Source organism: Juglans microcarpa x Juglans regia, chromosome 4S, assembly GCF_004785595.1.
Source record: "Juglans microcarpa x Juglans regia isolate MS1-56 chromosome 4S, Jm3101_v1.0, whole genome shotgun sequence".
Lineage (NCBI taxonomy): Eukaryota > Viridiplantae > Streptophyta > Magnoliopsida > Fagales > Juglandaceae > Juglans > Juglans microcarpa x Juglans regia.
The window spans coordinates 18,052,037-18,075,619 of NC_054601.1; the positions used below are offsets into that span (position 1 = coordinate 18,052,037).

Here is a 23,583-nt window from a genome sequence, read left to right on the forward strand (position 1 = left end):
TTAACAAAAGCCTATATTATTAAACTTTTTTCAAGAAAAAGATAATGTTGAAAAGCATAATTATTTTTTTTCTACAAACCTATATTCTACTACAAGTTTTTCAAGGAAAAATGTTGAAAAGCATAATTGTTTTTATATATAAAGCCAAAATATAATTAATTTTTTTTCAAGTCATGTTGAACATTGTCCATAATAATAAAATATATCAAAATGGAAAACTAAATTTTATGTAAAACAACTATTTACCTTGTTAACTAAATGCATCTAAAAAAAGGAAATTCAATATTTATCATGTGAAATGCATGCAACACATAATGCAATTCACTACATATTACATTATTTGGTATTTATACATTACATTACAAAACACGAAATTACAATAGATGAAAATTACATATCTAATGGTGCTGTTTTACTGCAGGACCCATGAAAATTAAATATCTATTGTCTTTTTGCAAGCTATAGAAATTTCCCATAGCACACCTGCATGTCCATTCAAAAGGAAATAATGTCAAACAAATTATACAATAAAAATATTCTAGGCTGCAAATAATGTCAACAAATTATGCAATAAAAATATTCTAGGCTGCAAATAATGGACAGTGACAGTGCTTTCACAGATTGGGTGAAAAAGTAAGACTGATTTGTCATCACCTCTGGTCGAGAATACAAGGAAATTTGTGTAGTAAGATTATGCTTTACAACAAGTAGCTTCCAATTCTGTGATATGATGGTGGCATAGAACTCTCTAAGAAGTTATTGTAAGAACGATCTAGTTCAGTGCAAATGGGCATGCCTAGTTTCCATTAATAACCATTTTGAGATAAAAAATTATTAAAGTTTAAGAAATAAAGTCATGCAAATTGGAAATCTATATAGCACTGAATTTTCCATGCAGTTACCTATAATTCAATATCAAGATTTATAATCATTACCAAATGAAGAAAACTCAGTGGGAAAATAATTTTTTATGAAAATAAATGTAAAATGGGATGCACAAACAGTGTGGAATACACAAACAGAATCACAATCAGTATAACCAACAAAGAAATACAAATACATGTATCATTTAACAGAGTGATCGAGAATATCTTCACTCACAAATCTTTTAACTTTTCCAAAACCGAAATAGATGATGGTATGGGTCCTTCAGGTCCACTAGCAAGCATTTCACTCACAAATCCACCTGCAGTTCATCAAAAGAGAAACAGAAACAAACCACCACTTTTATATGATTAGCAGAAAGGTTTAAAAAGTTATAACCACAGAGTCTAAAAAAACCGCTAAAATATTAAAAAGTTGAAAGATTTAAAGGCTTAAAAGTTATAACAATTTACAAATATAGTATACAGATCAATAAAGTATGCATGAACATCCATTTACTACACAATTCGATCAAAGACAAGTCTATGCAGGACACCATTACCTAACTAGCAGATTAAGAAATGGAAATGATTTGAGTTTGGCTAAACTTCGATCATCACAATTACCATCCACACTAGAGATGATTGTCATTGTTACCCAATTTATTCCTACACATGTTAAGATGTGTTTAGCGTGACATTTGAGTTTGATTTTCAGTAGCTGTGATCACATAAGGTATTAATGTTGATTGTGGAAGCTCTCATGCGCAGAATAAGTGTTCATTCTTCGATGCATAAGCCACAAAGTACAATACTTTTGCCCTTTATTTTTTCCAAAAGAAGATTGATTGTCTAAACACATTACATGTTAGGAGGCCCTTTCTTTCTCTTTCTTTTCTTTTATTTTCTTTGCAAGTAGCGCATGACAGCTTAAGATAAATAACTCCTATAACAATTGAGACAAGATACCCAAAAAAAGAGTCTAAAGTTCATAACTTTGTAACTAAATAAACCCAAACTCAAAGGGACAAATTTGGTACATATTTTATTTCCTCGAAGCTTGAAAAATACCCATCAACGGGGAGGAAGAGAAGAAAAAACATTTGATATAGCCAAGGAATATCTTCACCCTAGTGTGCCAATTTTGCAATTAAAATTTAATAAAACTATTAAACAGAAACCGGACATACCTCTTTGATAGAAGAGAAAAGGGAACGGCAAAATAGAGCAAAAATAGCAAATCCAAAGATAAGGTAAAGCGATGATCGGGCCAAAGATGCCAAGAAGATATTTGTGGATGGTCCATCAATTCGACATGTGGCAACGTTTCAGGGGTGAATTTGGTGGGTGTTTGTTTCGTCTAGCCTTCCAGGATTTTTAGCTCAATTTGCTCTACTACAATGTGACGCTCAGTTACAGACATTGATCCTTAGCAAATATAGCAAATATAGTTTCCTATTTCCACGAGAGACAACACAAGAAGAATCCCAAGTCCAAGGAAAATCTTTGGGCCCAAAGTCAAGGGGGCGTGAGTCCGTCCCCGGGCCTAAACCTTCCCAGCCTAGGGCCCATCTGTGCAGAGAGGAACAATGGCGAGCTGCCTGTGACTGTGCTGAGATGCTTGGCGATGGAGGAGGTACCGGCGCTGGGTGCACAGACAACGCTGATGGTGGTGGTGGAGACCTTCGACGACATACTGCCGGCTTTGGGTGATCAGAATGCGTTGGTGGAGTTCGTGAAGGGCAATCTGACGTAGATGGGTGATTTTTCTCCGTCGAGGGGTGGCTAGAAATTGCCGACGAGGTGCGATGATGAGGGTTTGACTTTGACAAACTTGCCTACTTGCCCCTTTGTTGATTTTGAGTTGGATGAAGAGGATGGGGAGGACTCTGATGATCTCATGCATTTGGTGGAGGATGAAATGTTCATTCCTGAGGTTTGTGGACAGATTGGGTTGGAAGAGATTTCGTTGGGAGAGGAGATATAGGCTGTACAGATGGACAATAGGATGGGCAATCCTACTCCACTGAATTTCTTTTTCCCAGCTCAAGCCTCAGATTGGGTTTTTCATAAGGTGGAAGAGATTCAAAAAGTGGTGGGGATTGAGTGTGAAGGTTACAAAGAGCAGTTCATGGCTCTGCTCACAACTATTGATGTGGGGCACCAACAAAAAAGGAAAGGGGAATCAAAGAAACTGCGGGAGCATAAAAGATTGACTTGGTTGATGAACTTGGAGGGTAGTTCCAGCAGGGGAGGGCCAAAAGGGAAGGGGTTGGCCTTTGCCCAATGAAACCCAAAATTGTGTTGTGGAATGTTCGTGGGCTCAACGAGGTTAACAAGCGTCTTTGGATTAGGCACTTGATTCATGAGTGGAAGGCTGGCATCGTGTCTACAGGAGACGAAGTTGAAGATGATTAATAGGAACATTATGCGCAGTTTATGGAGTGGTTCTCACGTGGATTGGGTATTTATGTCCTCTTACGGGGCGTCAGGAGGGGTTGTGGTGTTGTGGGAAAGGAGGGTGGTGGAGAAAATGGAGGAATTTATTGGGCGGTATACGGTAGCATGCTTGTTCAAAAGTGTGTTGGATAACTTTTTGTGGGCTTTTGCAGGTGTTTATGGGCCTAACTTAGACTCTGGCAGAAGATTATTGTGGGAAGAATTAGCAGGGGTGCATAGCTGGTGGGACCTCCCTTGGTGTATTGGGGGAGATTTCAATGTTGTTAGATTCCCAAGCGAAAGTTTCGGAAGTAGAAGAGTGAGGCCCGCAATGGTGGAGTTCTCAGAGTACATTTTTTACTTGAACTTGGTGGATTTGCCACTCGCAGAGGGTCCTGCCACATGGTTGAATAACCAAACTCGGTCTAGGTTGGACCGGTTCCTAATTTCATCAGAGTGGGAAAGTCATTTCCCGGATGTGTGGCAAAAGTGTTTGGCTCGCTTATCTTCGGATCATTGCCTTGTCTTGCTTGATTGTGGAGGTCTACGGAGTAGCCGACGGTATTTCAAATTTGAGAATATGTGGTTGAAAATGGATGGGTTTGTGGATAGGGTCAAACAATGGTGGTCTTCCTACCAGTTCCAAGGTACCCCCAGCTTCATTTTTGCAAATAAATTGAAAGCTTTAAAAAGAGATTTGAAGCTGTGGAATATGCAGTCTTTCGAAAATATAAGGGAAAACAAGAAAATCAAGTTGATGGAAATTCAGGAGATAGAAAGGCTGCAAGAGAGGCGGCCTCTTACATAGGAAGAACAAGGGCATAAGACATTGTTGGTTGCAGATATTGAGAGGATGATTTTATTAGAAGTGTCATGGCGTCAAAAATCAAGAGCTCTGTGGTTAAAGGAAGGCAATTGAAGTACGAAATTCTTCCATAGAATTGGAAATTCTCATAGGAGAAACAACAACATAGAGGTGCTGAAAATTGATGAGGTAGAATGTAGAGAAGATCAGGTAATTCACAATCATGTAGTTGATTTCTTTGAGAAGCTTCTAAGTAAGTAGGTGGGATGGCGGCCTACACTTGATGGACTTGTCTTTGAGCCCGAGTGATGTGGTTCGGTTGGAGAGGGCTTTTGAGGAGGTAGAGGTATTTGATGTAGTGCGGAAAATGGTCAAAGATAAGGCACCTGGTCCAGATGGGTTCTCTATGGGATTCTTCCAAGAATGTTGGAATGTGGTTAAGGAAGACCTAATGAAGGTGTTTCAGGAGCTATTCTCGGCTGAGAAATTTGAGAAAAGTCAGCACCACTTTTCTTGCATTAATACCCAAAAATGTGGGGGCTATGGAGATTACGAAGTTTCGGCCTATTAGCCTTGTGAATGGGGTTTACAAGATTATTTCTAAAGTGCTTGCAAATCATCTTAACGAGGTAATAGGGAAGATTATCACTAAAACTCAAAATGCCTTTGTAAAAAGTAGGCAGATTCTTGATGCGGTCCTTATTGCTAATAAATGTCTTGATAGCAGATTGAAGGCTGACACTTCAGGGATCATGTGCAAGTTAGATATGGAGAAGGCTTATGATCATGTTAATTGAGAATTCCTTCTTTATCTACTTGGGAGATGTTGGGGAAAGGTGGAGGACATGGATCCGTTGGTGTGTGTCTACGGTGAGATTTTCCGTGTTGATAAATGGCAGTCCAGAGGGCTTCTTTCAGAGTTCACGTGGTTTGAGACAAGGGGATTCGTTATCACCTTTACTATTTGTTATTGTTATGGAGGCGTTAAGCAGGTTGATCTTGGCTTTGGTGGATAATGATTTCGTAGATGGTTTCCCGATTGGAATCCCGGATAGGGGTATTATTAATATTTCCCATTTGTTGTTTGCAGATAATACGCTTATTTTGTGTAAAGCTGATCAAAATCAGGTGCGAGTGTTGAAGGCCTTGCTATTATGTTTTGAAGTAGTTTTTGGTTTGAAAGTGAACTTTGACAAATCAGAGATGGTGCCAACTGGCTAGAACACTAGGTTGTAAGATTGCTGCATTTCTTATGACTTATCTGGGACTTTCATTGGGGATTGCATCGAGGGCGTCCTTCGTTTGGGATACGGTGATCGGAAGAATAGAGAGGAGATTGGCATGGTGGAAGAGAATGTACTTGTCGAAAGGAGGTAGGATTACTTTGATCAAGAGTACACTTTATAACCTACCAACCTATTTCTTATCTCTATTCCCTATACCGGCAAGAGTGGCGGCCCGTATCGAGAGGCTACAACGAGATTTTTTGTGGGGGAGGAATGGGGGAGGTGTTTTAAGTTCCATTTAGTTAAGTGGGAGAATGTATGTCGTCCTATCTCTAATGGTGGTTTGGGCATAAGAAATTTGAGGTTGTTTAATCGGGCGTTACTTGGCAAATGGTTGTAGAGATATAACAAGGAACCAGAGGCCCTATGGAAAACAGTGATTGAAAACAAATATGGCGGTTTATGGGGGTGATGGTGTACTAGAGAAGTTAGAGGGGCTTATGGAGTGGGCCTGTGGAAACACAAGAAAAGGGTGGGGGGTCTTCAATCGACACTCTAGACTTCATGTGGGTGTAGGAACCAGGATTAGATTCTGGAGAGATGTTTGGTGTGGTAATAGTGCCCTACAAGATTTATTTCCTTCACTTTTCCAGATTGCAAGTGCCAAAGATGTCACAGTGGCAGAAATTATGGGGATCTCGGGGGGGTGGATTCACTGGAATATTAACTTTAGTAGGGCGGCACAAGATTGGGAAATGAGCAGTTTTGTAGATTTTTATAGCCTAATATACTCCATACGACCGAACATTCAGCATGAAGATGGTATGTGGTGGATACCTACAACGAAAGGCGTCTTTTCTATTTGCTCCTTTTACAAGGCTCTCACACAAGAGCCCGATACTCAGTTTCCTTGGAGAAGGCTCTGGAGGCACAAGGCACCCCCTAAAGCTTCATTTTTTGTGTGGACATCTTCTCTAGGTAAGATTCTCATCACCGACAACCTGAGGAAAAGGAGGGTAATCATAGCAGATTGGTGTTGCATGTGTAGAAGAGGGGGTGAGTCAGTGGATCATCTTCTTTTATATTGTGAGATAGCAAGAGAACTCTGGAACGAGGTGTTTAGTAGACTGGATCTAGCATTGGTTATGCCGGAGACTGTGGTGGCAATGATGGCGTGTTGAACAACTATCCGAGGTATGCAACAAATCAAAGCGGTTTGGAAGATGATCTCTATATGCAACATGTGGTGCTTGTGGCAGGAGTGAAACAAGCGGACGTTCGAGGACAAAGAGAGATCGGTGGAGGAGCTAAAAGTTTTATTTTTTAAAACTCTTTGTACTTGGGCTATTGCCATGAACTTTAATGGCATGGACTTACGTGATTTCCTTGCTTCTAATGCGTCTACTTAGCTAGGGCATAAGAGTTGTGTACTTGGCATTTTACCCATTCTTTTATTAATAAAATCTGTTTATTTATCAAAAAAAAAAAAAAAATAAATAAATAAATAACTAAAATTGGATATGCCGGGCATTTGCTCCATAGAAGATAAGAGTATCGTCAACAAAAAGCATGTGAGAAATATCCATGGAACCATAATCTCCATTCCCCACCGGAAAACCTTAGAGAAAGCCACCTTCTACAAGACTCACATCATCTTACTAAGAGCTTCCATGAAGAATAAAAAAAAGTAAGGGAGAGAGTGGGTCTCCCTCTCTCAAACCACGGGAGAAGTCAAAGAAACCCACCGGATAGCCATTCACCAAGATAGAGAATCGAACTGTAGAGATGCAAAACTCTACCCATTTCTGCCATTTCTCCCCAAAGCCACATCTTGCAAGTAAATAAAGTAGGAACTTCAAGTTGACGTGATCATAGGCGTTCTCCATGTCTAATTTGCAAAGTAACTTGGGTTCTCTAGATTTGAGTCGTCCATCCAAAACTTCATTTGCAATTATGACTGAATCTAGGATTTGTCTACGTTTGACAAAGGTGTTTTGCGGCTTTGAAATTACCTTTTCCATCACCGTACTCAATCGATTCGCTAACACTTTAGCAAGGATTTTGTAAACCCCATTAACAAGGCTAATGGGGCGATAGTCTCTAACATCCATAGACTCCCATCTTTTTGGGAATGAGTGCTAGGAAAGTAGCATTAAGGCTTTTTTCAAAGTTGGCGTTAGTATGAAAATCTTGAAAGACCCCATTAAGGTTGCCCTTGATCACTTTCCAACAAGTTTAGAAGAAACCCATGGTAAAACCGTTAGGGCCTGGAGCCTTGTCACTAGCCGTGCCATGGATTACTTTACCCACTTCATCCTCCTCAAAAGGCCTCTCTAGCCTCCTTGCTCACTACTGATCTAATGCTGAAAAAGTCAAATAATCCACTTTCGGTCGCCAAGTGTGTTGTTAAGATGGGAGGTGTTGGTAATACTGCGTGATGTGATTCTTGATGACTAATTGATCCGTGGACACTACACCATCTACCATCAACATATCAATAGTGTTATTTCTCCTATGAGAGTTCGGGATATGCTTCCCTTAGGTCTGAAGTTCAAACCCCTTTGGGTGCAAACAATCTTTAGGGACCATTAGACTGGAGGATTTTCTCCTTGAATTACCCGAGGTGCACTTGTGGTGGGAAACTCCTTGCCTAGGGCCTCTGCACTCTTAGGATTAGTCGGGACGCTGTTCTCTAATACCTGGTGCCAATAAAAAAAAAAAAAAAATCCTCCTATGAGAATTAGCCACCCTCTGCAAGAATTTCGTGCACTTATCTCCCTTCTTAAGCCATAGTGCCGTTGATTTTTGCTTCCAAGAGATCTCCTCTAGCAATGTTACTCTTTCAAATTCTGTGGCTACTTGGCTCTTGAGGGTTCTCTCATATTCAGGGAGAGTTCTTGCCTCCTCTCCCTCTAGCCCTTGTAGCTCCTCCAAGAAAGAGCACCTTTGTTGCATCACATTGCCAAAAACTTGTTCATTCTATTGCTTTAGATCCTGTTTCAGTGCTTTTAAATTTCATGCCATTATAAAGCTCAGAGAGCCTTGGAAATTGTAAGAAGACCACCATTGTCTAATCCTGTTTACAAAACCGTTAGTTTTAAGCCACATATTCTCAAATTTAAAATACTTTCTACCCCCCTTGAATGCCTCTATAGTCTAGGATGATAGAGAAGTGAGTAGAGCATAACTTGGGTAATCTCCTTTGAATTACGTTCGGATAATGTAACTCCTAGTCAGCAGTTAACAAAAGCCTATGAATCCTCGACCAAGATGGAATTTCTCGATTGTTGGTCGAAGTAAACTTACCTCTAGTTAATGGAATATTCATAAGCTCCTGTTTCAAAATGAAATCAGAATACTCCGTCATGGCGGGTGTGATGTGGGACACACCCGTTCTTTCACTTGGGAAGGGAGTTACATTGAAGTCACCCCCTATGCAACTTGGTAACTCCCACCAACTAAGAATTGCCAATTTTAGGGCCATAGATTCCAGCAAATGCCCACTAGAAAATGTCTTCTACATTCATAAAAGAGCAAGCCACAATGAACTCACCTACACATTCCTCCACTCTTTCCACCACCTTTTTATCAAACATAATTAGTATGCCACTAGATGCGCCTTTCGACGGCAAGTATGACCACCCTACATGTTGACCTCTACATAAACTTCGAACTAATTCCCGTGTGATGAATTCAAATTTGGTCTCCTGTAAACAAATTATCGCACTCTTCCATTGACGAAGTAAGTTTTTGACTTGGAGCCGTTTATTATACTTATTCAGCCCCCTTATATTCCATGATATTATTTTTGACTTCATAAAGCAACTATCTTGCCCCTCCCCTTGAGACACCCCCAGTTAGAGCTCTTCTCCCACCTTTATCTTTCATGGCCCGCATAAGTCGCTTGAGTTATCTTTCTCTTTTTTTAGCCAAGTTAAGGGATGAATCAGATTTGGATTGTGCATATCCAGCCTCAATAGCTGTGAGCAATGCCATGAATTCATCTTCAAAATCCTCATATGTAATCCCTCCACAATGCTTAATCTCCATGCCTGCACCACCCATTGCAGCCTCTGCATAAGACTAAACCTGCTTACTCATCTTCTTCCCCTTATCTGTCGTTCTGTCCTATTTTGGAGCCAACACTAGTGTCTTGTTTGCCGGGATAGGCATGGACAAAATGTGCTTCATCTCCATGGAAAGGCTCTTCCACTCCCATCCTTCCATGCCTGCCAGGATCGCTAGAAGACGACGCCGCCCACTGCAACCATAGTATGTAACTTCTAAGAATCATCCAAAATCATTAGAATGCCGGTGAGCAAACAGTGCCTTGGCACCATCGTGATACGTCTTGCAAAACTCTTTTTTTCCCTCCAAGAATGAACATTCTTCCACTGTATTCGCAAGCCAACGAGCACTAGCAAAGCTGTGGACCAACTCCTTAGGGGATGCTTGGGGAATGAGATGAGATGAGAACTTTGTGAATAGTAGTAAGATGGTTTGTGGATAGTAGTGAGATAGTTTGAGTCAAGTATTTATTGGGTTTTGGGAAATGAGAGAAAAAATTGAATAAAAATATTATAAAATTAAATATTATTTTTGTTTTGGGATTTGAAAAAGTTGAATTGTTTTTTATTTTTTATTTGAAAGTTTGGAAAAGTTATAATGATTCCTTTGGCATCGATTCTCTGTCCGACCACTGGGATTTTCTCAGGAAACCATTCCTTTGGTTTTGTCGGCGCAGATCTGGTGTAGTTTAAGTTAAATAAGCACTAAACGTACATCAGGTCTACATTTTATTCTCGTATAACATTTTCTCTTCTTGAGATGACGACGCAAGATGATCTCGGGAGATGATCTTGTGATTTGGGATTAGAGGATGACGATGCGCGACGTGGAATCGTCTCAGATGGAAGGTGAGAGGTGGTTGAAGGTGGTTCAACCTTTTCCACCTAGCCAACCTTCACTCTTATCTGCTCTAACACCTCATCCCAAATAATCTTGGCTTCGAAAGATGCTCCTAGTGGAAGGCCAAGATATTTCATAGGCAGTGATGAAACCCCACTGTCCAATATGCTGGCCAGCCCTTGACCTTGCGAGCGTCACCCACGGCAACCAACTCTGATTTTGAAAGATTTACTTTTAGACCGGATACCGCTTCAAAACAAAGCAAGATGGCCTTCAGCGATTGAATATGAGCTTGATCTGCATACAAAAGATGTGAAATAATGGTAGAGCCTTGATTAGTGTCCCCCACTGAGTATCCTGAGAAGAATCCACCCTCCACTGAAGCCGAGAACATTCTGCTTAGAGCCTCCATGACAATAACAAATAAAAGGGGTGACAATGGATCACCTTGACGCAACTTCCGCAAGCTGTTGAAGAATCCCACTGGATCACCATTCACCAAAACTGAAAATCGGACTGTTGACACAATGCCTCATCCATGACCTCCATCTCTCTCCAAAACCACATCTCCTCAACAAATAAATAAGGAAATCCCAACTAACATGGTCATAAGCCTTCTCCATGTCTTATTTGCATAAAATATCTTATTTGCATAAAATACTTGAAACTTCTGATTTTATTCTGCTGTCCAAACATTCATTAGCTATAAGAACCGAATCCAAAATATTTCTGCCCCTAACAAATGCATTTTGGGACTTAGAGATGGTTCTATTCATGACTATGCTCATCCTATTGGCAAGAACTTTTGAAAGTGTCTTATACATACTGCCCACAAGACTAATAGGATGGAAATCTTTCACCTCCGTTGCACCAACCTTTTTGGGAACAAGAGCAATGAATGTAGCATTTAAAACTCTTCTTGAATTTCCCAAAAGTGAAAAATTCTTGAAAAACCTGCATGACATCCTCTTTCACCATCTCCCAACAAATCTGAAAAAATGCCATGGTAAAACCATCTGGGCCTGGAGCTTTGTCTCTATTCATTTTCCGAACTACTTGTTGTACGTCCTCTTCAAAAGGTCTCTCAAGCCAAACCATACTTGTCTGGTCAATTGCCTCAAAATCTAGACCATCTGATCCAGGGGTCTCCAATCAAAAGGTTCCGTTAGTAGCTCTTCGAAGTGTCCAGCTATGTGATCCTTGATCCTTGGTTGACTTGACAAAGCAAAGCCATCTATGGTCAGGGACTCAATGGCATTGTTCCTCCTGTGTGAATTGGCTACCCGGTGAAAAAACTTCGTGCATTTGTTCCCCTTCCTTACCCACAATGCCCTTGACTTTTGCCTCCAAGAAATCTCCTCCATTAGTAACACCCTTTCTAATTCTGAGGTGACTTGGCTTTTACGAGTGTTCTCAACTTCTACGCCCTCCAAATCTTGTAGTTCTTGTAATAAGGTCTTCTTGGTAGATTCTACATTACCAAAAACCTGTTCATTCCAAGGCTTCAAATCCCTCCAAACCTTGTAGCGGATATTAACTCCACTATTGTCTAACCAAATCCACAAACCCTTCAGCTTTTAACCACATATTCTCAAATTTAAAATACCTCCGTCCCCCTTTTAAGGCTCCACAATCCAACAGTATAGGGAAGTAATATGAACATATCTGTGGTAGTCATTTTTGACATACATTTGGAAAAGTGCATCTCCCAAGATGGGGATATAAGAAATCAATCCAATCTAGACAAAGCATGATTATTGGACCATGTAGATGTACCCCCAATGAGAGGGATATCCATTAGATTCATCTCAAATATGAAATCAGAAAATTCAACCATTGCATTGTTTTGATGGCCTGCCCCCGATGTCTCACGCGGGAACCTTGTCACATTGAAATCCCCACCAATGCACCACTGGGCATCCCACCAAGCACACACTCTTGCAAGCTCTTCCCACAATAACCGCTTCTCATTACCCAAATTGGGACCATAAACTCTGTAGATAGTGTGAAATTGTATAGTGTAGCTCACCAGAAAAGTACATATGTGCAAATAATTCAACAATTAAACCCTAGAATCACATTAACTCCATAGATTGATCTTATAACCCAAACAATATTTAAACCTAATGATGATCAACCTGAAATGGTCCATGCATACGAACTCGAATAGCACATCATCAAGCATAAATCCATTCATACCACCTGAATTCCATAAGCTTTTAACTCAATTATTGTGCCCTATAAAAACCATTAATCCACCCTAATAAATTTTGGGCCCGTCGCCTATTCAAAATTGTCCCATAAATCTCAACTGGGCTTTCAAAAAATATTATCCTATTAATACCATCCAAAATCATCCAAAATTATACACTAAGCCTTAACGGGCCTTAAAATAAGCTTTTGGGCCTATGGGTCTAATTAAAATTTCCTTCCCAACCTCAATAAATAATAGCTCATGGCTTATATAATATGGCCCATTAAACTTAATCTTGGCCCAATAAAATTATCCATTAATAATTTCAGGTTGGGGTGTTACAATAGTTAAAATTAGAAACTTGGGGATTGGTTTGATAGAAGGGACAAATTAGGCTAGTAGGCAATTTCCCTACATAAAAGCCAACCAGTTGCATTGAACTCAATCCAGTTTGGAAGTTTGTAATACTGGTGCATCTGTAAGCCTCCATTGCACTTTATCTCTGCTACATCAACTTCATTGAAATCTCTGCTATGTTTTCTAGTACTCGTGCATTTGAACTGTTTTTTTTTTTTTTTGTTTTTTTTTTTTTGGATAATGTGAAATTCATTAACCAAAAGAATGAGATTTGTACATATCAGCTCTCCAAGACACTACCCAGAAAACTCAAAATACACATCAAAACCCACTACACCCAAGGAAACTCAATGCTTGAAAGACAAAATACATTGACATTGACAGCATCACATTTGGCCATCACACATGAGCAGCACTATCACAACTGACAGAATACAATGACATTTAGACAATAACACATTTGGACAGCATCACATCTGGCCAGCAGTTTATTTGGGCATCCCGCAAATACATAAACCAACAGCTATTTGATGAAGCGTCAGCAACAGTAATAACTCCTATGCCCAAAATCTGCATCAGTATGGGTTCCCCAAGCAGCATCTCAGTCATACTGCACATACCAAGAAGCTATGATTAGGCATATAAACCAAAGGAACATACCAAGCATATAAGCATATTCACTACAGATGGTAATATCATGAGGAATGTAATAAAGCAATTCAAAATATAGTTAAACCAAAATATCATCAGAAATACTCCAAGCCCTGAGGATATCTTTGTTCTTGCTAGTTGAGGGAAAACCAGTGAAAGTGCTCAGTTTGGGTTTAACAATAAAGGCTATCTCATATAAAGTTCCCTCCTCTGCCATATTTCCTAACATAAATATGGCTATTCCATTCCCGCCATGATTCATAAAAGGTTCCTGCCAGTGCCAATTTGGCCAAATAGGTACCTAGTCCTTTCTATCTAAGAATCAAGAACTGGTGGATAGTTTCCTGCCAGCTTTTCAGGTCCAAAGTAGGGCTGTAAATGAATTAGTCTGTTCGAAAGCCCGCTCGGTACTAGCCCGCTTGGTACTCGCCTGCTTAAACTCGAATCGAACTCGACTTGTGAAAAAGAAAAACTCGCCCGTGAAAGCAGATACATGCTCGATTAGTAAATGACACATACCCGAAAAAACTTGACTCGACTCGGTTAAGGCTCATTAAGGCCCACTCGTTTATGCCCAGGTCGACTTGTTAGCTCGATTCGATTAAAGTTCATTCATATATTGATAAATATATACATACATCTATATATATATATTAGCTAATAATATAAGCATAACACTTTTATAATTAAATATGTAATATGTAACCTAATTACTTATGTCTATATATTGAATATACTTCATAGTTATATTTTATAATTTGTACAATAATTAGTCGATAAAATTTAATAATTTTATATACTAGTAGGTGGAAACCATATATGAAATAGATGTATGCTATCATATTATGTGTATGTATTAATAATATATGTAGGCATATAATATATTGTTATTACGGATAAATATCAACTAGTTAGATATTAATTATTTATAAATTTTTAAAATCGTATAATTCAATAGAGGTTCTACTTGTTAGTTGTACAAATTCAATATTAGATTTTTTATTTATCTAATTTGTTAATTATTAAATCTTATTCAAAAAATGAAAAAAAAATAAACAATTTGAGCTAGCTCGAGTTGAGAGTTTAGCTTACCGAGTCGAGCTCGAACAAAGAAAAAAAAAACAATATCGAGCTCGGGCTCTAGCTCGAGTATTTTGAGTCGAGCCGAGCTCTGCAAGCCAAAGAACGGCTCGACTCGATTACAGTCCTAGTCCCAAGGAATATGGCATCTGCGACATACAATTGACAAAATTCCCTTTGAAAAGGAGCAATAGAAGAACAAATTATCATGATTTTCAGCACAAATGTTGTATAAGACATATTGGGATGTTTGAGCAATGCTTCAAGAGTCCCATTAGGAGTAAAGTGAGTGTTGTACCTCAGGAGCTCTGATACAGGGCTTGGGTAACATGGCCAAACCCATGAAGTTCCCTCCATTTGCATGTATGCCAAAGTAGCTTAAGAATAGCCACACGATTCCATACATTCATTTGCTTCACACCAAGGTCCCCATCCTTTTAGGGCATGCATATAACGTCCCTAGAGACTTTTCCCCCTTCCCCTCCCCGGTTTTAAACTAACTCCTTTTCAAAAGAAGGCCCTGACGATTTGCCCCACATTCTGGATGACTGTGTTAGGTAATAGGAACACAGAGGACCAATACACTTGGATAGCAAAAAGGATGGAGTTAATAAGTTGAAGCCTGCCTGCAAAGGATAAGTGCCTACAAATCAAACTCTTAGCCTTTGCCACAATCGGATTTCCGTAGACGGAAGATATTATTGGCATGCCTAGATATCAAACAGGAAGCAAAGCCTAGGTTATTCCCTATTTGTTCCTTAATCGCCAAGAGAACTCCATGTGTAAATGCATCCTTTGTCCCAATTTGGGGATAATCCCGACATATTCTGGAATTTAGGTAAGCCATCCTTTATTGTGTAAATTATAATCCAATGTCACCTTTACTAAATATGACAGGTCATCATCTGCAAAGCACTAATGAGTGAGCTTTTTTTTTTTTTTACATCTCCAAAGATTCTTAAAGGCCCCGTCCACCCCTGCTTTGTTCAATAGCCAGAAAAAGGCTTCCATAACTAACACAAAAAGGTAAGGTGATAGAGGGTCACCCTGTATCAATCCTCTATAACCTTGAAAGTAACCGTTGAATTCACCATTTATATTGATTGAGAATTTGACTGAAGAGTTGCACTCCTCAATTCACTTAACCACTATCTCAGGAAAGCTGATTGTTCTCGGCACTGAAAAAGGGAAATGCCAATTAACTGAGTCATTCATCAAATCCACTTTAAGAGTTCATCAGGGAGATCCTCTATTTCGATGATAATTTCGAATTTCTTATGCCATGAGAATGTTGTCCCTGATTCTTCTACCTTTGACAAACACCATTTGTTGCTTTCCCATCAGCTTTGGTAGCAGCGTTTTCATTCTATTGGCCAATATCTTGCTGATACATTTGTAGATGGTATTTCAGAAAAGATAGGCCGATAGTCTTCATTTGGGATGTTTGCTACCTTGGGAATCAATGTCACAGCAGTAGAGTTTATTTCCTTCAATAGCTTCCCGGAGTGGATGGAGAGTTATATCCATCAGGTCCCGGGGCTTTGTTGTCCTTTAGCGAGGACTTGATATGTGACCTCACAAAGTAGATTCTCACTCTGTGAGTTGGTTAATCCTAAAGAAAGGGCCACTTGTAGTGTTTCCATATCAATAGGTACTGGAAGAGGTGCACAAAAAATTTTCTTGAAGTACTCAACCACAATGTTCTTTGCTTTGCTTTGTGAGGATTTTCCATTCTAATTCCATCTTCTCTACACGGACACAATTCTGCTTCTGCCGTGAAGACTTTTCATGGCCTGAAAAAGATGAGCAGTGTTTTGGTCTCCAAGAAGGAATCACCTTTATGGAAGACTATTATTGAGTTGAAGTATGGGAGTTTGCGAGGGGGTTGGTGTTCAAATGAAGTGAGAAGTGTGCATGGTGTTGGTCTGTGGAAGAATATTAAAAATGGATGGGAGGATTTTACTCAGTTTATTAAATTAGAGGTTGGTGACGGTGTGAGAATCAGCTTTTGGCATGACTTATGGTGTGGTGATTCAGCTCTTAAGACCACATTTCCCTCTCTTTTTAGGATGGCCCTTAATCAGGAGGCTTCGGTGTCTGAGTTGCTAGATCGTTCTAGTGGGTTCCCTTCGTGGAATGTTTATTTTAGTAGAGCTATTCATGATTGGGAAATTGGAATTATTTATGATTTTTATAACTTCTTGTATATTCCTTGCAATTTTGTAATTATGAGGTGGACAGAATGCTGTGGATGAAGACTGGAATCGGAAGTTTTCTGTTTGGTCATTTACAAGTCTTTGTCGAGCCAAAATCATACTTTGTTCCCTTGGAAACCTATTTGGCTAAGGTGCCTCCTAAGATTGCCTTCTTTGGGTGGACTGCAGCTCTTGGGAAGTTTTGACATTGGATAATTTGAGAAAGAGGGGTCTTGTCGTAACGGAATGGTGTTATATGTGTAAGAAGAATCGAGAATCGGTTGACTATCGTTTACTTCATTGTGAGGTGGCAAGAATGTTATGGGCAGAAATCTTTCATAGAACGGGCATTGTTTGGGTAGTGCCCAAGAGGGTGGTTGATTTTTTTGCTTGTTGGCAATGATGCAAGGCCAATTCACATATTGAGGATGTGTGGAGGATGATTCCTCTATGTATCAAGTGGTGCTTATGGATTGAAAGGAATGGTCGAAGTTTTGAAAGTAGGGAGCATCCTCCGGATGAGCTAGGAAGTTTCTTCTTTCATACTTATTTCTTTGGGCATCTTCTTGTTTTCTTAATGGAACTTGCTTCAATGACTTTCTTGTATCCCTTTCTAGCTCCTTTTTATGTAACTAGGTGTATGCTGCTTGTATACCTCCTGTGTACTTGGGTTATGCCTATTTGCTTCTATTAATAAAATGTTATCTTACTTATTAAAAAAAAAAGATTTAGCCATTGCACTCTAGGTTTTTGTCTGAAGAAGCTCTCTTCGGCTCTCCACAACTCAATTTACTTGGTAGCATATTGCATCGCTAACGAGTATTTTGGTCTCCAATAATTTCATTGCTCGGGCCATCTTTCTAAAAGGTTTCCTCATCCCTGCTACATTCTTGTTTTGAATCACGAAGCATAATGTTACATTAATTCTAACTTTGGCTACCTTATTCTAGTTTGATTAATAACAATATTACAAAATGGACATTAACCAAGATGCATCATCTTAAATATATTTAGTAAGTTAATCCATAAAAATTGGATCCATATTGATTAAATTTGACAGAAGCTATATGGTTACTGTCATCCTACCACAGTCCTCGTCCTTCATCCAGGCTTGACACAGGCAGAAGCCAAACCATCTTAAATTAAAACTACTGTTACTGCATGATATTGTTGGGTTCACTTTCTTTTTTTCATGTATTCTTATTAAAATTCAGTATTACAAGAAGAAAAGAGGATTTACTGGGTTTCTTAATGCATTTACTATGATTCCAGATGGATTTCCAATTGCCATGAACACGAGACCCTTTTGCAAGAGAATGAAGAAGAAAAACTATCAAAAGAAGAGCAAGACATGGCTTGGGAAGTGTATCAGAGAACATTAGAGTGGGAAGAAGTGCAGCGAGTTCCTTTGGATGAATCTGCACGTGAGCAAAGGCCAGCCGTGTCAAGCATGCCCCCTCCTGCAGCAGAGACTGCAACTGTCTCACAATCCGAGAAGAGGAATCACCATTTGGTACAGCGGAAATGCACCAACCTTTCGCACCTGCTGACTCTTAGAAGCCAGGGCACAAAAGTTGGTTGCAGTACAGTATGTGGGGAATGTGCTCAGGAGATAAGTTGGGAGGACCTCAATCGGGACAGCAGACTGGCGAGGTGAAGAACAGTCTTCATTTTTCTTCCTACGTGGATTTGATGTAATTAGCTATAATTATAGATAGTAGCAGTTATAAATTTGATGTCCTTTTAAACACAACAGTGACGTCCTTTTTGTAGGCATTGGTCCTGAATTCCTGCCTGTATACTAGGATTTTTTTTCCCTTTTGTTACGGTTTGTTTATCCATTGGAAATGGTTAGGGTAGGCAGAGGGGAATTGGGGGTGTGATTGTGCTGGTGGGGATTTGGACGTTGTAAATTTGAGCTGTATTAATAATGAAATCGGTAGTTATGAAGTGATGTAGCCGGTTGCATTGGTTATGGTGGTTTACTTAGTGTAAAGCATCTATGTCGGTGAGGAATTTATATATTGTCATTATTGTTTATTATTTCTTCTCGTTCGGCTCTGCCTCTCTTAGAATACCAAGACCTAGCAATAGAAAACCTTTATCTTAAAACCAAAGCGTTACTAGTAGAGAAAACGCTCAAGACCCAATCGAGTGTCATGCCCATTTTTACACTGACTAATAGAATCTCAAAAGTATATGAGATTTCTGTCTTACAGTAGTTCCTAGCTTATTGAATCAGCTCTATTCCTTTCCCTCTGCTCTCCCCCACCCGATTCTCCTCTCCCCTTTCGATTCTTTTCTTTTCCTCTCCCCTCTCGATTCTCTTCTCTCTCCTCCCCCCACCGTCCTCTCTCCTTTCTCTTATCCTCTTTTCCCTCTCTCCCGTGCTGTCTGCTTTTTCTCCCTCTCCGTCAAGTGCTTTGGAACGGACCAATCTCCGATCTGCAACCCACTGGATTTTAGCCATTAACCTGTTAAGTTTTTTTTTTTTTTTTGTTTATTTTGCATTTTCTTCTGCATATTTAAATATTTAGTGCATATTTATGGTCGATTTAGGGTCGATTTATGTTGGGCATGTTGGATGCGAAAACTGATCAGATTGTGTTGGACGCAATTTCTATTTTGCTCGAGTTTTACAAGGAACAAAATCTTGGAATTGCTGGAACTTTTCCATGGCCACAATCTCTGAAGAAGTCTTTGGCAAACTCAAATGGTAGGATAATGTTTGAACCCGAATTCCAATTCCTCCATTATAATGGTTGGAAAAAAAATCACATTATATTAAACAAGCAACAAGACATGCAGAAAACCAAACCCAAAAGCAAATTTGATACCCGAGTACCAGAAAATAGTTTTCCATCATCTTGTTCTTGTTTCATGGCAGTAAAAGTCTCTGCAAGATGCAATGGATCATTCCAATAACCATATGGGAACCCAAGGCCATAAAACCGAGCATCATCATTGCCATTTTCGAGCTCTCCATTATTTTACACAGTACGAGAGAGGGAGAGAGGAAGAGGGGAGAGAGAGAGAGAGAGAGAGAGATCAATTGATCGGGCACATAGAGAAGAGAATACAAAAAACGTGATCATCTGCGTGTGGGTCTATTCTCTATTTTACTGAAATCCATACGTGACCGCTCCTCATTTGTTGGTGTAAAAATGGGTATGACACCTAATCGGTTCCAGGTGTTTCCCTTGCTAGTAACAATCCATCTTTGGACTTGGCGAGACATTTTCACCAGCCGCTCGCTTCTTTGGGGGGGGTGGTGGGGTGGGGAATTACACACCTCTTATTTTTTTCTCTCTTAGATAAAAAAGAAAATAAAAAAAGCCCAACGAGAATGAGAATGGAGCTAAGCTTTCCAAATATGTGAAGTGAGAATGATTTTTTTTCTCCTTCCGAGTGTGGATCAGGTTCTTTGTTATGAACTAACTTATTAGAAAGATTTGAGAAATTGTTAGTGGAAGGGTAGGATTTGGTTGAGGTTTGAACTTGGTGGAAGATATTGGTACATTTTTTTGGATTTGAATGGATTTCAACATATTGTTAATGTTTATCCACATAAATATTTGAGAAACTGTTCTAATTTTTGGCATATTGGGTAAATTGTGAGGACCTCGCCTAAAGCACGAGTAGTGCAAAAGGTGAGTAACAGATAGACAATGACATGGGCAAATGCAAACGGGAGGAAGGCAATAAGGTGAGCAATATGTCATGGCTATCAAAGACATGAGATGAGATGCACAATTGAGCATGTCGAAGGTCACCTTGGGTGAGCAACGAACAAGGTAGCCAAAGGGATATGCATGTTATATCGGGCGAGCAAAAGGTGTAATAGTGATACATAAGGTGAGCAAATGCAGAAGGAAACAAAGGCAGTTAGGCGAGCAAGGTGTAATACATAAATAGTTCGGGGCAAGCAACATACTACATAGTATGGGAACTACAATGCCCAGAAATAGCATAGTAGTGCTAGGAAAGTAGCAGTTAGTTTATCAAGGCCTATACTCCAATGACAATGTCTCAACAGGAGGCCACATAGGAAGAGAGGAATACAAATTCGTAGACCATACGTCTGACCACATAATTAAGGCTTAACACCATGTGGGCGATTTTCATTAGAGGCCGATTGTGAGTCTATTTCCAAGGCAAGTTGAAAGGACGTGCAAGTCTTGTTCCATGAATCTACTCGCTCTCTACCATTCTTCAATCCAGCATACGTGTGGACGATCGAGATTCATGATTTTCCCTTCAACTGATCAGAGACAAGAATTGTGGGGACTATGACTGACAACACGACATGTATTAGAGATATTTCATTGAGGGCCAGACCTAACACAAAATGGGACAAACCATTCTTGGAGTCAAGTAGAAGGAAAACATGAGCAACACTCCAGTAGTATAAGGAATTAGCAGTGTGTGATGCATAATGCAGCTAGTCCAACATCTGGGCTAGCAAGTGCCTTGTAGGAGGCTCGACTGACATGTCCTAGAGAGAGGTAGAGATGAGTGTCTTGACCATGGTTGGCAATAGTGTGAATACAGACATGACTCTGACTTTGTCAGAGTTCAAATCTGATTTCTAACTCTGACTAGTGTAGGCTCCGATCTGACTCCGACTCCAACTCCGACTTATCGGAGTAGAGTCAAATTTGGAATTTTTTTTTAGTTTCATATTTAGTCCATTTTTAAAAAATAATTGTTTGTGTGCTTTCAAATTTTAGTTTGTCTAAAAATTAAAAATTAAAACTAAATCATTCATTGCTGATTTACTTCTATACTAATATCCAACTTAATGTTATACTAGACTTATACTATAGTGTTTAATTACATGTTATTAAGCTATGGTATTATGTGTTATTAAATTATTATATTAGACTTATTTCTATCTAATCTTTCAAAAACCAAGCCTTAATTGATAACTATTCTTGTCTTAATCATGATAGAGGATAGAGACCTTTGATTGCAGGGGCATGAGTAGAATGTATCTTGTACTAGTGTTTAACTTATTTCTATTTTAGACTTATTTTATAGTGTCTAATTACATGTTATTATACTATAGTGTTACAAGTTATTATACTAATGTCTAACTTATTTCTAACTTTTTTTTTTCTTGGCAAAAGACAACAACTTCATTAATAATAGACTGTTTGTTACAAAAACAAATTGAGTTTTAAACTTATTATACATGTCAACAACAAAAGTGGGAAGGGGGGGGGGTCTTTTCCACTATGAAAATCTAGCAAACATTGTGGAATTCTTATTAGGGGGACTTTTCCAAACACATTGTTGGATGTACCCATTGCGTAATGGAATGCACACATCGATTTTGGAATCAATGTATTTTGACTGCTGCCTAGATTTCAAAATCTCTTAAGAGATACCTTGTATCTCTTGCTATGCCTTCTGTTTCCCAATTGGCCTGACCATGAGGATTATGTTTCAAGGCAGTCAGAGAATGCTTGTGCATTTTGGCTGTTGGTTGTTGAACCAAACAGGATAAGGTCATCCACAAAGAGCAAATGAGATAAGTATTCCATTTTTGCTAATCTTGATCCCCTTGATGGTTCCTAAATGTTCCTACCTACTAATGAGCCTTTAGAGAACTTCACTCCCTAATATTAAGAGGAAAGGAGATAGGGGGTCTAGATGGGTGTTCTAAACCATAAGGTGTTCCATTGATGACTACTGAATAGGAAACTATGGTGATGCATTCCTTAATCCAATTGATCCAGATGTGATGAAATCTGAGGCAAGTGAATATGATAAACAAAAAATCCCACTCCATGAAGTCAAAGGCTTTTTCCATGTCTATCTTTATAGCCATAAGTCCTTGTCTCCCTTTTTTTATTTTTCAAAACATGGAAGACTTCCTAAGCTAAGATAGTATTTTCTTGAATGACTTTTCCTGGGAGAAAGGTTGTTTGGTAAGGAGAGATGAGTTTATCCATGATCTGTTTTAGCCTATTGGAGAGGATTTTTGCAATGATTTTGTAACAAACATTTAGAAGGCTGATGCGTCTGAATTGATGGACAGTGCTAAGGGAATCAGTCTTAGGGATTAATACAATATAGATATGATTAATTTCTTTTAAAAGATGTCCTTAAGTGAAGAAGCTTTTTATGGCTTCTTTTAGATCATTTTTCACTATGTCCCAGTACTGTTTATAGAAAAATCCTATAAGGCCATCTGGACCTGGGGATTTTGAGGATGAGATTTGTTTGATGGTGGAAAGAATTTTATCATCTGAAGGAACTTCACAGAGAAATTTGTTGTCAGATTCTGTTATCTTATCAGGGAACAGATTTTCTAGGTCCCCTTGGATGTGAGGTGAGGAAGATTGGAAGATGGTTTTGAAATGATCTAGGAACATTGATTGGATGTTCAGGGGATTGGACTCCCATTGATTAGAAGAATTTTTTAGACAATTGATCTCATTTCTTCTTCTCCTCATGGTGGAAGACGTAAAAATTTTGTGTTAAGATCAGTTGTGGTCAATCATTGGATTCTAGATTTCTGATGCCACAAGATTTCCTTTCTTTTTAATTGTTCATTGAGACACTCTCTAATTGATTCCTCTTGATGAGAAAAATTGTTTGAAGATGATTGGGGTTGGATAAGAGACAACTAATTGGACAGATATTTTATGCAAGTTTAGATGTGCCCAAAGTGGTTGAAATTCCAGTTTTTAAGAGCTTTTTTTCACTGCTTTAAGTTTTAGGGTGAATATAAAGAATGGGGAGCCACTGAAGTGGAGGTCCCAGGCTGATTTAATCATAGAATGACAAGTATCATCTCTCACCCAAAATTCTTCGAACTTGAAAGTTTTGCAAATGGTAGCCCTTCCTTGAGTGTATA

At 39.1% G+C, this 23,583-nt stretch overlaps 1 protein-coding gene across 3 annotated transcripts in view; it reads left to right on the forward strand.

Annotated features, from left to right (window-relative positions):
* Positions 1 to 18,668, forward strand: part of LOC121262366 (protein CHROMATIN REMODELING 20) — a 70,890-nt gene extending 52,222 nt beyond the window's left edge. For all 3 annotated transcript variants that reach the window (XM_041164817.1, XM_041164818.1, XM_041164819.1), the window contains one exon: positions 17,991 to 18,668. In XM_041164817.1, the coding sequence (XP_041020751.1) occupies positions 17,991 to 18,375 (385 nt within the window). In that variant the 3' untranslated portion in view covers positions 18,376 to 18,668. The remainder of the gene's footprint in view (positions 1 to 17,990) is intronic.
* Positions 18,669 to 23,583: the final 4,915 nt, after the last annotated feature.